Source organism: Ornithodoros turicata, chromosome 6 (genome assembly GCF_037126465.1).
Source record: "Ornithodoros turicata isolate Travis chromosome 6, ASM3712646v1, whole genome shotgun sequence".
In the NCBI taxonomy this organism is placed as follows: domain Eukaryota; kingdom Metazoa; phylum Arthropoda; class Arachnida; order Ixodida; family Argasidae; genus Ornithodoros; species Ornithodoros turicata.
The window spans coordinates 10,743,558-10,756,490 of record NC_088206.1 but is presented as its reverse complement, the minus strand read 5'-3'; the positions used below and the strand labels follow the sequence as shown (position 1 = coordinate 10,756,490).

The 12,933-nt window shown below is 46.4% G+C and overlaps 1 protein-coding gene across 1 annotated transcript; it reads left to right on the top strand.

Annotated features, from left to right (window-relative positions):
- Window positions 1-5,961: 5,961 nt before the first annotated feature.
- On the top strand, window positions 5,962-8,967 carry LOC135397630 (aminopeptidase Q-like). Its single transcript, XM_064629241.1, has one exon. The coding sequence runs from the start codon at window positions 5,983-5,985 to the stop codon at window positions 8,944-8,946; it is 2,964 nt and encodes a 987-aa protein (XP_064485311.1). The 5' UTR covers window positions 5,962-5,982; the 3' UTR covers window positions 8,947-8,967.
- The last annotated feature ends 3,966 nt before the right edge of the window (window positions 8,968-12,933 follow it).

The window sequence follows — 12,933 nt, the reverse complement described above, 5'->3', positions numbered from 1 at the left end:
CAATTTAATAAAAAAGTAAGTGTAAGAGTACTGAGTACATTTTTGAAAGCATCCGTTAATTGTATCAGTGCATTTTCTCCCACAGTGTATCTGTAGCTGCCACTCAGACACTTTTGAAAATTAACTTGAACAACCCCTGAACCATGCGAAGACTGGATTTCCTGCCTAACGACGAGAGTGTCAGCCATGACAGTCATGAAATGTGCTAGGCTAATGGTGTTAGAGGAGGTACCATCTGCCGTTTGTGTAATCGGGATCTGCCTCCAGAGGTAGTTTAGTGGAAGCACGGTCTCTTGCTCGAAATATGCCACTATTGCAGGCAAACGGATCAGCAGTAACGACACCATCACCACCAATGCAGACCTCATTTACTCTCATACGATGAACCCAGAACGCGTTATTTGCAGAGCGGCTATCCTCTGCTTTCTGCAGCCTGTTCCTGGTAGGAACGAGAGGAAGGAGCCTGCAAACCGTCTAACAAACCGCAGTTTGAGCGAAGTGAATTGGCTTGCGTGACGCCTATGGCTTTTGATTTGATGAAAATGAAGATGCTTATATATATATATATATATATATATATATATATATATATATGTTTGTAACTCAAACGTCGCCATGCCAGTACTGGACAGCTGTTTCGGCCTTGTTGGGCCATCATCAGCAGTACGCAGGCAGGCAACGTTTGAGTGGATGGCGTCAGAAGGTCACGTAACACGTGATTCCTCCCGTCAGGGTGAGATAACTCATATATATAAAAGTGAAATAATAAGACTTGGACTGCAGATTACAGGAACGTTAACAAAAACTAATTTATTTAATGGGCAATTTAACACATAGATTAAAAAAAGAATGGTCGACGTTTCAACAGTGGCACTGTCTTGGTCAGGACAAAAAAACCTTGTGCCCTGACGAAGACAGTGCCACTGTCGAAACGTCGACCATTCTTTTTTTAATGTATGTGTTAAATTGCCCCGTTAAATGAATTAGTTTTTGTTAACGTTCCTGTAATCTGTAGTCGCAAGTCTTATTATTTCACTTTTATTCAACTTCGTAGCCGTCTGATATATTAACCTATTTGTTCTATATATATATATATCTCACATACACACACAGACAGACAGAGAGAGAGAGAGAGAGAAGGAAAGCATTGAAGTAATGAAATCATGTGTCCTGTCATGCACAGGAGTCGCTATTATGCAGGTAGAAGTGACTTTATACCGGGCGTCTCTACGAAAGAGAGGAAGATTGAAACAACAACTTTATTTAATGATGGTGAATGGGGAGTTTCGTCGCCGGGGGCGATATTCTATTGAGATTTATATGTTGAGCGTTCGATACTCTTTTACAATACAATGCAATTTCGTAGGAGCCGGGAGTTAGAAGAGCGTCCTGAATACATGCATTTGTGAGTGTCATCAAAGTACGGCATCCCGTCACGTAAATGACATCAAAGCGTCTCATAAAGCGTGCTTTGCCTGCGACGCAGCTGCGCACTGCAGTGAAGCGAACTAAACTGCAACAGCTCGCAATACAGTTGAATGCAGAAGGGGCATAAAGGCAGCTGCCCGTGAACAAAACGTGCAAGACCGCACGTAGCCCTTCCTTAAATTCACGTGTCAAGGTAGTTTTCGTTGAGAGGCAATGCTACACGATGAAGGCTGATTTCGACACAGAGTGTACCAGTCTTTTTTCCTCTTTTTTTTTTTAGATCTTGCTGGTCACGGTTACACGTGACGAGCAGTCGCAGAACTTACATGTCATACACGGTATGTTACGCAGTATCGATAGAATCAATAGCCAGTTCTGGAAAATAAATATTTATAAAAAAAAACACATTTAGTAAACCAAAGCAAGCGCATTGCGCATTTGGCAAGAACACTGCTCACAAATGCTTTTGCCACACTCCCGTGCATTCTGGACCTCAGTTGGTCCATTGAACGTTAGTTTTTTTTTATTTGGAAACTCACCAAGCGAAGGTTATGTTTGTTGAACAGATAGCATAATACGTTTACTTTGTAATTTAATTTCACTAAATTACTTTCGTTTTAAGGATGCCTTTATTACCCTAGTACATCCTAAAAAGACACGTGAAAGCTCTTATGACGATAAAAAGAAAAAAAATATATTGCGATAACTGATACCCCTCTCCGAGTGTCACTCTTCCTTTCCTGATATGCTCTGCTTATTATATCCTTCTTTCCGATTCAATTCCTCGTTCTCTTCACATTTGCGGCGGGACTTCGTACGGAATGCAGAAGAGTCTTTTCTGCAGGAGCAATCTTGGTACTTCATCCGATCCACATGTCCGTCGGGACTGCATTCGTGTCGCAGTCGTATCTAGGGAACGCGCTTAATTGTCACCAGTGGTTCTGTAGAAGGAACCCATCTTTGCACACACAGAGAGTCTTGTTCTCTTTCATTATTTACGGGATCGGTTCCCGAAGTACCCGGGAAAACAATGCGGGCCGGAGGGTTCTGCGCGTGCTCCTGCGTAGTACAGTCACAGGGAGAGTAAAGGGAGAGAGAGAGTGTGTGTGTGTGTAAGCAAAAAACCGAAATCGGGAAGTTTCACGCACTGCGAAAGAGAGGGTCACTTAGTGGAACACCCACGTTGCGACATGCAACGTTTAAGCGCGGACCCCATAACAAGCGACACGCGACGCGCTGCAGAATTTGTCGCTGTCGCGTCTGGTCATGGCGCGACTTCCTGGTCCATTTGAGCAGCGACATTTCGTCACCGAGAAATGATGTTTTTGGAGAAGCAATGCTTATTTTATTCGAGCTAAGTTGTAAATCGCCATAAATATACCAAAAATAGTATTTCATTCGTCAAAACGAGGAGAAATTGTAATGAAGTTGCTATGTAATATTCGCCGTAACGCAGTGGCGCTGCGGTTGAAGTACCCAACGCCCCGCCCACTTCTTCGTCTGCTAGTTTTGTTGGTTGCCCTCTCCACCCTCTCCCTTGCCCACGCGTTCAGTTCTTGTTTCACGCCGCCAAATCTAGCCGGTTTTGTCAAACAACAGGCAACGAACTCAGCGACATGCTACAAATATCTACTGGGAGTAGATGCAGAAATATTGAGCCGCGACAAAGCTTTTTTGACGCTCGTGTGGCGGCAGTGACGTCGATTTTGTCGCTTCTCGCGTGTATCTGCCGCGTGTCGCTTGTTATGGGATTCGGGCTTTACACCGCTTCACGTTATTTATACCTTGCGACACGGGCACAGAAAATGACATTGAAAGGGTCGAGACAGTTTCATAGATGTGGTTCATTACATCATGGGCGTGTTGTACCGCACGCCAGAATACTCAGGAAACAAAAAAGAACTTGTCGTACTTAGCGAGATATACAAGTCCTGGAACACACTCCCGAGCCAAGCGCAGACGTCACAGAGCTCAGAGTTGCGTCCATCCCCATTGGCAGCTGTAAGCACGTCCTCTCGTGCGCGTCCTCTCCACTCTGGAGAGGTCACGTCCACGTGACCTCTCGTGCGCCGCCTCACTGGCAGCGGCGAGGGCTGTGATGTCAGAGTCGCATGAGTTTCGCCGGTATTCGCGGTGCTCATTTTCACCGCTTCTATTGCCCTCTTCGCTGTGAAACTTTCAATGCAAGCTCACACCGATGCAAGGAACCGTCTTTTACGTTTATCTGGGTAACCTGTCGTAACCCGTTTCCACAGTCTTACTGTCGTTCGTGCGGTGCCGCACGGGGCACATTTAATGACGTTTGTCTGGATGACGCTTTCTGCTTAATGAGGGCGCCACAACTCCTTCGCCGATGAAATGCCTACTCTCGCTCCCATTGTCTGCGCAGAGTAAAACTACTGTGTACCGTGCAGGACAAGATTTCATAATTTCAGTTTACACGAGTATTCTTTGATGATGGGAAAGCTAGAGTTGTTCGAAATTTTCATCGACAAAAGCCAGAGAACGCATGACGGCGCCAATGGGTCGCCACGTCGACGTCGTAGCATTTAATGTCATTCATTACGAACTGAGGTGTAGCACGACCGTCGTGGATAATGCCATTCGGGACCCTAACTGTTGCCTAAACGTTGCGTTAAAGAAATATGGCCGTAACGCTCTCATAATGTAGCGGAAACATTACCCAAATGTTGCCTCAGTAGTACGTTTGCGTTGAAGAAATATTGCTGTAACAGTGTCACAGTATTGCGGAAACATGACGGAAATGTTGCCTCAATATTGTACTTGTGTTGGGGAAACACGGCTCTAATGCTGTCGCAATGTGGCAGAAACGGTTTCCAGCGACGTTGCTGCAACAGATTTTCACGAGGACATTAGCCACGTTTTTGCAACGTTTGACTAAAACAGTGCCCCAACGCACAGAGGTGGTATCCAATGTATAGTTCCATAGATGAAAAAGCGTGCTGGGCGAACGCAATGCATTCTGGACAGGTACTCGTCGTACCTCACAGCAGACGTAAACGCACACGTGACCTTAAAGATGGCGCCGTCCGTAACCGGCTGCAAAATCGTTTGACAAAGCGTTTACTGTCTCTGTGCACGTCTCACTCACCCTCCTTTCACTCTTACATACACTTTTTAGTGACTTTCATCTTTCATCGTTGATTTCTTAGGCAATTTGAGGCTTTGTTTGTATCTGTCCCTTCTATGTTGTTCCAGCCTGAGAACATCAGTTTCTCTTCTGTTTGTCGTCTCAGTCACAACACACCGGCGCATGACGGTAGCGAATGACGATGGCTGCAGAGCCGCTACAACTTAAACTGAGGAGAAATGGGCTACCATGGCGCGGAAGAAACGCGGTATAGTTTATGCCGGCAAAATACGTTTATCTCTTTGCTTTATGCCGATTGGAACGTGTCGGCAAGCGCTAAAACGATATGTCAACGAAGTCACATGACCTCAAAATGACGTTGCCTATGACCTGTCACCAGGACAAGATGGCAGTTTTGCGAAAAGCAGCCGCTTGAGGGTAGTTACAACAATGGCGGGTTTGTGTCACGCCTTGCCACAACGTTTCGACTACTAGGGGCCTCTCCTTAGTGATCTGTTCTTTAGTCATGGTTCACAGTGGTCTTTGGAACCGTCGAATCCGTCGAATAACCTGGAATTTGAAAATGCCATTTTCAGGGGTTGGAAAACCTGGATTTTTTTTTTTACAGTCCTTGAAAACCCTTGATTTTGAATCTCTTTCTTGTTCTCATGGAGCTGCTCGTGCAAACTACACTTTTCCGGAGTCAGAACTGTAGCTTCGACACCACAGGAGTTAGCACTATTTGCAAGAGAAATCAGCAGCATGAAATAAACGGCACCCTCTATTCTATTAATAAATGTTTCTTTCTGTCCTATGATTTTCAAAATTCAGTAGTTGTCAGTCACATCTATGCACTGATATTGTGCAGTCGCCATGTATTCTCTCATGTGATACCTGTAGCTTATAAATATTTTTGCAAAATATTGAAGCCCTGGTCATAGATTGTGTTTTACATCCCAGACAAAATAACGTCTGAACCTTAAAAGATCCTAGCGAAAACCTCGAATACTTTTTTTTCCAAAATTCAGTGGGAACGGTGTGTAGCAGTACGCCGCCCATGTAAACATCGTGCCAGGAAATAAATTGCACAGAAAACGGAGTAACATAGGAGATGATGGGCTTCGAAAGAGGTGTCGTGCGGCGTGTATAATCAAACTCAAACTCATCTTTTTCCTCTTCCCCCTTCTCGACATTGAATATTGTTCTCCGCGGTATTTTAGCACTGCGGAATTGAGCAAAACTGTTGCTGTTTCAGTTCTGCAAGCCGGGAAACTCCACCACACACGAAGGGAAGTTGTGGCAGTTTCGGGTCAGCGCGAAACATACCGGCCGCCTGCTGTTACTATCATTCATTGAGTGCTTCTGCTGGGGTTCGCTAGGTGGCGAGCAGCCAGTTGGAGAGGCGAATAACATCGTCTTCTTCTATGTATGGCTATTGAAACCAATTGGCTTGTCCAAGGCAGATGTCAGCACGCTGTACGTTCTCCAAAGACAAGGAAGCGAGTCGATTAGACCCTCGAGCCGCGATGGCCACGACGAGCGAGCCGTTGCTGGAACGTCTCCTGCAGAACCCGCAACATCCCCGGTTCCGAGACCGTCTTCCAGAGGGTCTCCTAAGGATGGGACGCACTGCGCAACGTATGGGCAACAGCAGCGACCACGAAGTGCGAAATTTCATTGTATTCTCCTGTCTCATCGGGGTCGTCCTATTGTTGTCTTTCTTCGCCGTCCCCAACCGCAGTAGAGCGACCAGCGCGACTAAAGGGGCCTTCGACTCCTGGAACCAGGAGGGAGACATATCGTCCCAGACGGAACGTCGAAGTCTTCTGCCCCGTAACGTCGTCCCGTTCCAGTACGACCTGGAACTGAACGTCAGCCGTCCGGAACAGCTAACTTACCACGGACGCGTCAATATCGTGCTCGAGTGTCTTGTGCGGGGATCGACGACGATAACGTTACACGCCGCGAACTTATCTGTCCACGACGTGAACATCAGCACGTTCACCGGAAATCAACAGATCACGCATATCATTGTGAAGAAGAGTGACACTGAAGACGTCGTGGTGCTCGACTTGGGCTTTGAGATGATTGACGCAACAGTGTACAACCTGACCATGTTGTTTGAAGGAACATACAGGAACGATACTATCGGAATGTTTGCAAGAAGCTTTGACGGCTTGGACAGGAAGGTTTCTACGATTGTCACCACTAACTTGCTGTTCGGAAGGGCCAGGTTTGTGTTCCCGTGCCTTGATGAACCTGACATGAGGGCTGCTTTCAACGTGTCCTTAATACGACAGCGAGAGTTTGATGTTGCCTTCAGTACGGAGGTGCAACAGACGCGGATACTGGAGGGAGACGACAGGAAAGACACGTTTGCGATGACGCCACCCATCGCTCCGTTTCAGCTGGGTTTCAGTGTGTTCAAAAATTTCGATTCTATTAACGACGGGTACTCGCGACTTTTCGCGCTCCCGTCTGAAATTTCCGACCTCCATCTGGCACTCAAAGCGTCGGTGAAGATGTTGAAATACTTGGAAGCGACATTGGGACCTTCGGTAGCATACCCTTTTCACAGATACCAAATTGTTGTGTTACCGAACCTTCTAGATTCTGTTCAGCCCAGTTGGGCTCTGATAACGATGGCTTCGAGTAGCATCAGCTACGACGAAGATAACGGAGATACTAGTCGGCTCGCGGACGTCTTGTCGAGCTTGGCGCATGCTGTTGCTCACCAGTGGCTCGGAAATCTCGTCTCGCCGAAAGCGTGGGCTGATATCTGGTACATCGAAGGCCTGGCGTCTCTGTTTGAGGACCTTATGCTGAAGTGGGTGTACCCTGACCAAGTACCGCCGAGTTACTTTGGCAAGAAGACACGCGAGGTAATGAACATTGAAGATGCGAAGGGACAGAACAGAGGTCGCCTCACATCAATGTCTTCTGTATGCTACAACCCAGTAGTAAGGAAGGCCAGGGTTATCATGGACTTGCTCTTCGAAAGTGCTACCCCGGACCTCTTCTTGAACGCCCTTATAGAGTTTCTGAAGAACAACAGCTATCATTCTGCGAACGTGCGAGATTTACTCATCGTTTTCACAGAAAAGTCCGGGATATCGGATATGTCTTGGAAAATTGAGTCCTGGATTCGAAACGTCGGCTATCCGCTTGTACACGTCAGGAGACTGTCTCGTCGCAGGAGGGGTTTCAAACTGACCCAGGGATCGTTTTGCTGGAATAACCGACGGTGTTTCAATCAAACTTGGCCCACCGCTGTCAAGTACAGCGTCTTTCGAAACGGCTCGGAGTTATGGAACGGAAAGGTGTGGCTTCTGAAGCAAGAAACGGAGCTGCACATCAACATCACCACCAGCGACACGGTTCTCTTCAATTCCGACGGTACGGGTTTTTACCGTGTGAACTACGATCCAGCAGAGTGGGCTAGGGTTGTCACCGCACTTCAGGAGAGTCATGCCAGTATCCATCCTTCGATGAGGCTCAAGCTTCTGGACGATCTGTTCATCATGGCCGAGACTGGCTTAACGCCGTACACATATTTTTTCTCAGCAGCTTCCTATTTACAAAACGAGACCGATATGAATGTCTGGAGCGTCTACGGGGACATTGCCACATACCTGGACAAATTCCTCTTGCCGAGCCAGCTCGGGGACCGATGGAGAGCTTTCAACGCGAAGCTGTCTAATCGTCTGATCGCCTCCTTCGTTCAGGCCTCATCTAGCGGCGCGACGAAGGCGCTTAAGACTGCCATTTTTAAACACGCTTGCTGGTACGGCGAGGAGCATTGTTTGTCACTGTCGCGGCAGGTCTTGAACACGTACATCACAGAAGGTGCGACAAGGACAACACACGTCCTTCCAGATGCCGTCCTTCTCTGCACGGGCATTCGATACGGGAGTGCAGAATCGTGGGATATGCTCTGGTCCAAGGTATTCTCGTACTCGTCAAAGGCACCGTTCAGCTACACGCTGGTGCCCATCTTGCAGGGCTTGAGTTGCACGTCAGACCCCGCGCGGTTGTGGAGACTTTTGAACGCAACCCTAACGTCGGACCTCTTGAAGAAGCACCACTCGTTCGTGCTTCGTTCAGCGGCCGTGTCAAGTATGGCAACGCATGTCCTCGTGGATTTCGTCTTCAAGAACTGGGACATGATAGGCAAGACCGGCGATGACAGGCTGACGGCGGATGAAGCGTTTGGGATGGTAGCGAAGGAAGCAAGGAGCCCGAGCGCGATAAGTGTACTCTCGCAGCCACCTCAGAAGCTTCAGCGTTTGGAGATCATCTCCGCGGCTCACCTCGAGGCGACGGCGAGAAGCCAGAGTGATTTGACGTGGCATCGGGATCATGCTGGGGATTTAGTGAAAGCGCTGTCGAATGTCGCTGTTGCTAATACTCGTATGATAAGTGCATAAACGTGTTCAATGGCAATTGAATGATTCTCAATGTATCATTATACGACGGATATAGGTATTGAACGTTGATGGTTAGTGAACAGTTTGCAATAAACGTATCTAGTGGAATGGAACGGTTGAGGAACTGACCTATAGGGAGGAGATCAACCAGGAAAAATACGAGCTCTTAAAACATTTGTGCCGTGTTCGGATGTACATGGAGCTTGTTACCTAATGACGTGTCTGGTTTCACACACTGACATTGTGCTGACGAACTGATTAACGTACTGAGCTTGAGGCTGTGGACGCTCATAAGCCTAGTCTGAATAGTCTGAATGGCCTAGTGCGAAATAGTCTGAATTGTCTTTGCACACGGCAATGAAACAGCGCGGTAGGAATACCGGTTCATGGGATTGGTGTAGGAAGATCAACAAACTGGCCCGTGACTGAGTCTGGTATTAGTTAAATGAAACCGAATAAGTATTTGATTTCCGAAGGCTGCTTCAAACCGTCAAGTCGCGTGTGGTGTGGACCAGATTCTACGAGGTGCCCCCAGTAACATTCTGTTGGCACCTGGGGGGGGAGAAAGCCGCTTGTTGTTCTAGAAAGCCCCAGCAGATCTGCAGAATCGCCCTTTAGACGACTTCAGAAAATCCCAGAGAGCTTGGCGGCGCTTTGAACTATGGGAACTTACTTATCGGAAGGGAGGAATCGGTCTCCAAACTCTTCCGACTTCTCCTCTCTCGACCCGTTGTCAACGCCATCTAAATACAGAGTCCTGCTCAATGCCTCCTCTCCCTCCTTTGCTACGTGGACACGTAAAGTCAGAAGTCGTCTGCTATCGCGATTCGCTGTTCTGCGAATTAAAGAACTCGCAAGTGATTGCAACTAACTTCGCAAATTTGAACCTGTAGACAAAGTGCAAGACGCTTTCCAGAAAATGTGTCTTAAAAGAAAAATATAGGACTGTTTTGCGCTTTATTTTGTTTTCCCATTTAGTACGCGAGGACGTTCACTACTCGCAGACGACAGTGGCTGCCCATACGGCTGACGGTGGCTCGTCTCCATGGCTACGACCGCTGAAAGCACGTTCGTGATTGGCTACAGTAATTGAAATTGCCATGGGTTTATCGGGGATTTGGTGTCAGTCTGAGAAATATGGTGAAGGCAGCGAAAGATGGGGAGTGCCGTCTGCGATTATTCGCTAAAACAATCCCAAAATTCGCGGTCACCCCCCCCCCCCCCCCCGCCGGCGCACTCCGTCACTATACTCAGCCGCTATGCGGGAAGCTGCCTTACAGGATGTTAATTCAATGGGAGACAGCGTTTATGCCAATTAACAGCAAAACAGAATAAAAATTTTAAGATGTCATCGCCTAATAGAGAAGAACACCATGTAAAGAACCCCTGGAGACATGAAAGGCACCAGCAGAATATAAGCCTAGTGCACCCTGGCCAAATGAATTTTAATGCATTGCGCCTATGGGGATTCCGTCGATTTTTGCACATCGCCCATGTTTAGACTACGATTTTTCGACAAAGGCAGTCAAATTCTGCAAATGTCATCGCCTATTTTCGTTCAGTACGTCCTCCAGGCCACATACCAACCACGGCACGATGTGTGAGTGTTAATCCTGATGCACCCAGGGCCTTCAAAGTTGCGACTCAGACAAGTCCCAGTATTATCGTAATACGCATGCGCTGAGACTGCACGGCCGGTCTGAAGGAGTTCGAAACCAGAACGGTAATTTTTTCCAGAACTCGAAGTGGCTGACAGAACAGACAACTTTATTTTCAGTGAGTAATATACAAATGATACCGTTTTGTATTTTATATCGCTTTTTTATTAAACTATACAACTTGATAAAACTGTCCATTTCGAGTGCCGTTTTGGAAGTGATTTTGTCAAACGCGACCTTTCAGGGTGCAACAGGAGAACAAGGTACGGGGTTCAAACCCCGTGATCGTACTTTCACATATACATACACATATACATTACATTACATAATCAGCTTAGGATATCCTTATTATCATCGTTATATCAAATGATATTAAGCCCCGAACTTGATGAAATTCGCCATTTGGCCGTTTTGGAAGCGATTTTGTCAAACGCGAGCTCTCAGGGAGCAACAGGGGAAGATACGGGGTTCTAACCCCGTGATCTTACTTTCACGTATACATATTATAATATCAGCTTAGGACATCTTTAATATTAATTTTATATCAAATGATATTAGGCCCAGAAGTTGACGAAATTGGCCACTTGGCCATTTCGAGTGCCGCTTTGGAAACGATTTTGTCAAAGGCGACCTCTCAGGGTACAACAGGGGAACAAGATACGGGGTTCAAACCCCGTGACCTTACTTTCACATATACATATTACGAAATTAGCTTAGGACATCTTTAATATTATTTTTTATATCAAATGATATTAAGTCCCAAAGTTGACGAAATTGGCCACTTGGCCATTTCGAGTGCCGTTTAGGAAGCCATTTTGTCAAACCCGACCTCTCAGGGTGCAACAGGGGAACAAGATACGGGGTTCAAACCCCGTGGTCTTACTTTCACATATACATATTACGAAATTAGCTTAGGACATCTTTAATATTATTTTTATATCAAATGATATTAAGCCCCGAAGTTGACGAAATTCGCCACTTGGCCATTTCGAGTGCCGTTTTGGAAGCGATTTTGTCAAACCCGACCTCTCAGGGTGCAACAGGGGAACAAGATACGGGTTTCAAACCCCGTGATCTTATTTTCACATATACATATTACGAAATTAGCTTAGGACATCTTTAATATTATTTTTATATCAAATGATATTAAGCCCCGAAGTTGACGAAATTGGCCATTTGGCCGTTTCGAGTGCCGGTTTGGAAGCCATTTTGTGAAACCCGACCTCTCAGGGTGCAACAGGGGAACAAGATACGGGGTTCAAACCCCGTGATCTTACTGTAACATATACATACTACAAAATTAGTTTAGGACATCTTTAATATTATTTTTATATCAAATGATATAAAGCCCCGAAGTTGACGCAATTTGCCGCTTGGTCATTTCGAGTGCCGGATTGGAAGCCATTTTGTCAAACCCGACCTCTCAGGGTGCAACACGGGAACAAGATACGGGGTTCAAACCCCGTGGTCTTACTTTCACATATACATATTACGAAATTAGCTTAGGACATCTTTAATATTATTTTTATATCAAATGATATTAAGCCCCGAAGTTGACGAAATTCGCCACTTGGCCATTTCGAGTGCCGTTTTGGAAGCGATTTTGTCAAACCCGACCTCTCAGGGTGCAACAGGGGAACAAGATACGGGCTTCAAACCCCGTGATCTTACGTTCACATATACATATTACAAAATCAGCTTAGGACATCTTTAATATTATTTTTATATCAAATAATATTAAGCCTCGAAGTTGACGAAATTTGCCACTTGGCCATTTCGAGTGCCGTTTTGGAAGCGATTTTGTCAAAGGCGACCTCTCAGGGTGCAACAGGGGAACAAGGTACGGGGTTCAAACCCCGTGATCTTTCTTTGACATATACATATTACAAAATTAGCTAAGGACGCTTTTTGCTTAGGGAGTGTCGTTTCGGAAGCAGTTTCTTCAAACGCGACCTCTCCATGTACGGCCTGGCACCAGGATTAAAGGGGCTTCGCACGTTTTAAAGGGCTCGATCTGCTGGCGAACGTTGCGGTATCCTCTGTTACAATCCCAGTACAAGCCGTTCATAGTATCTTTTTGGCACAATGATACAAGTCATTTGGGTCATTGTAAAGGGCCCTGCTGCCGCCTTTTCCAAATTTTGCTGTGGTTTCCGATGCAATCACAGGAGAGGGGCATAACATGAGCCGTCGCGTCTTTATAGGTGTGTAAAATGTCTGCCACCATGATTAAAGGGGTTTTTGTCCGTTTTAAAGGGCTCTGCTGTAGCCTTTTATGGAGTTTGCGGCCGCATCCGTTATAATTCCAGTAGAACGGCAATAGCATGCA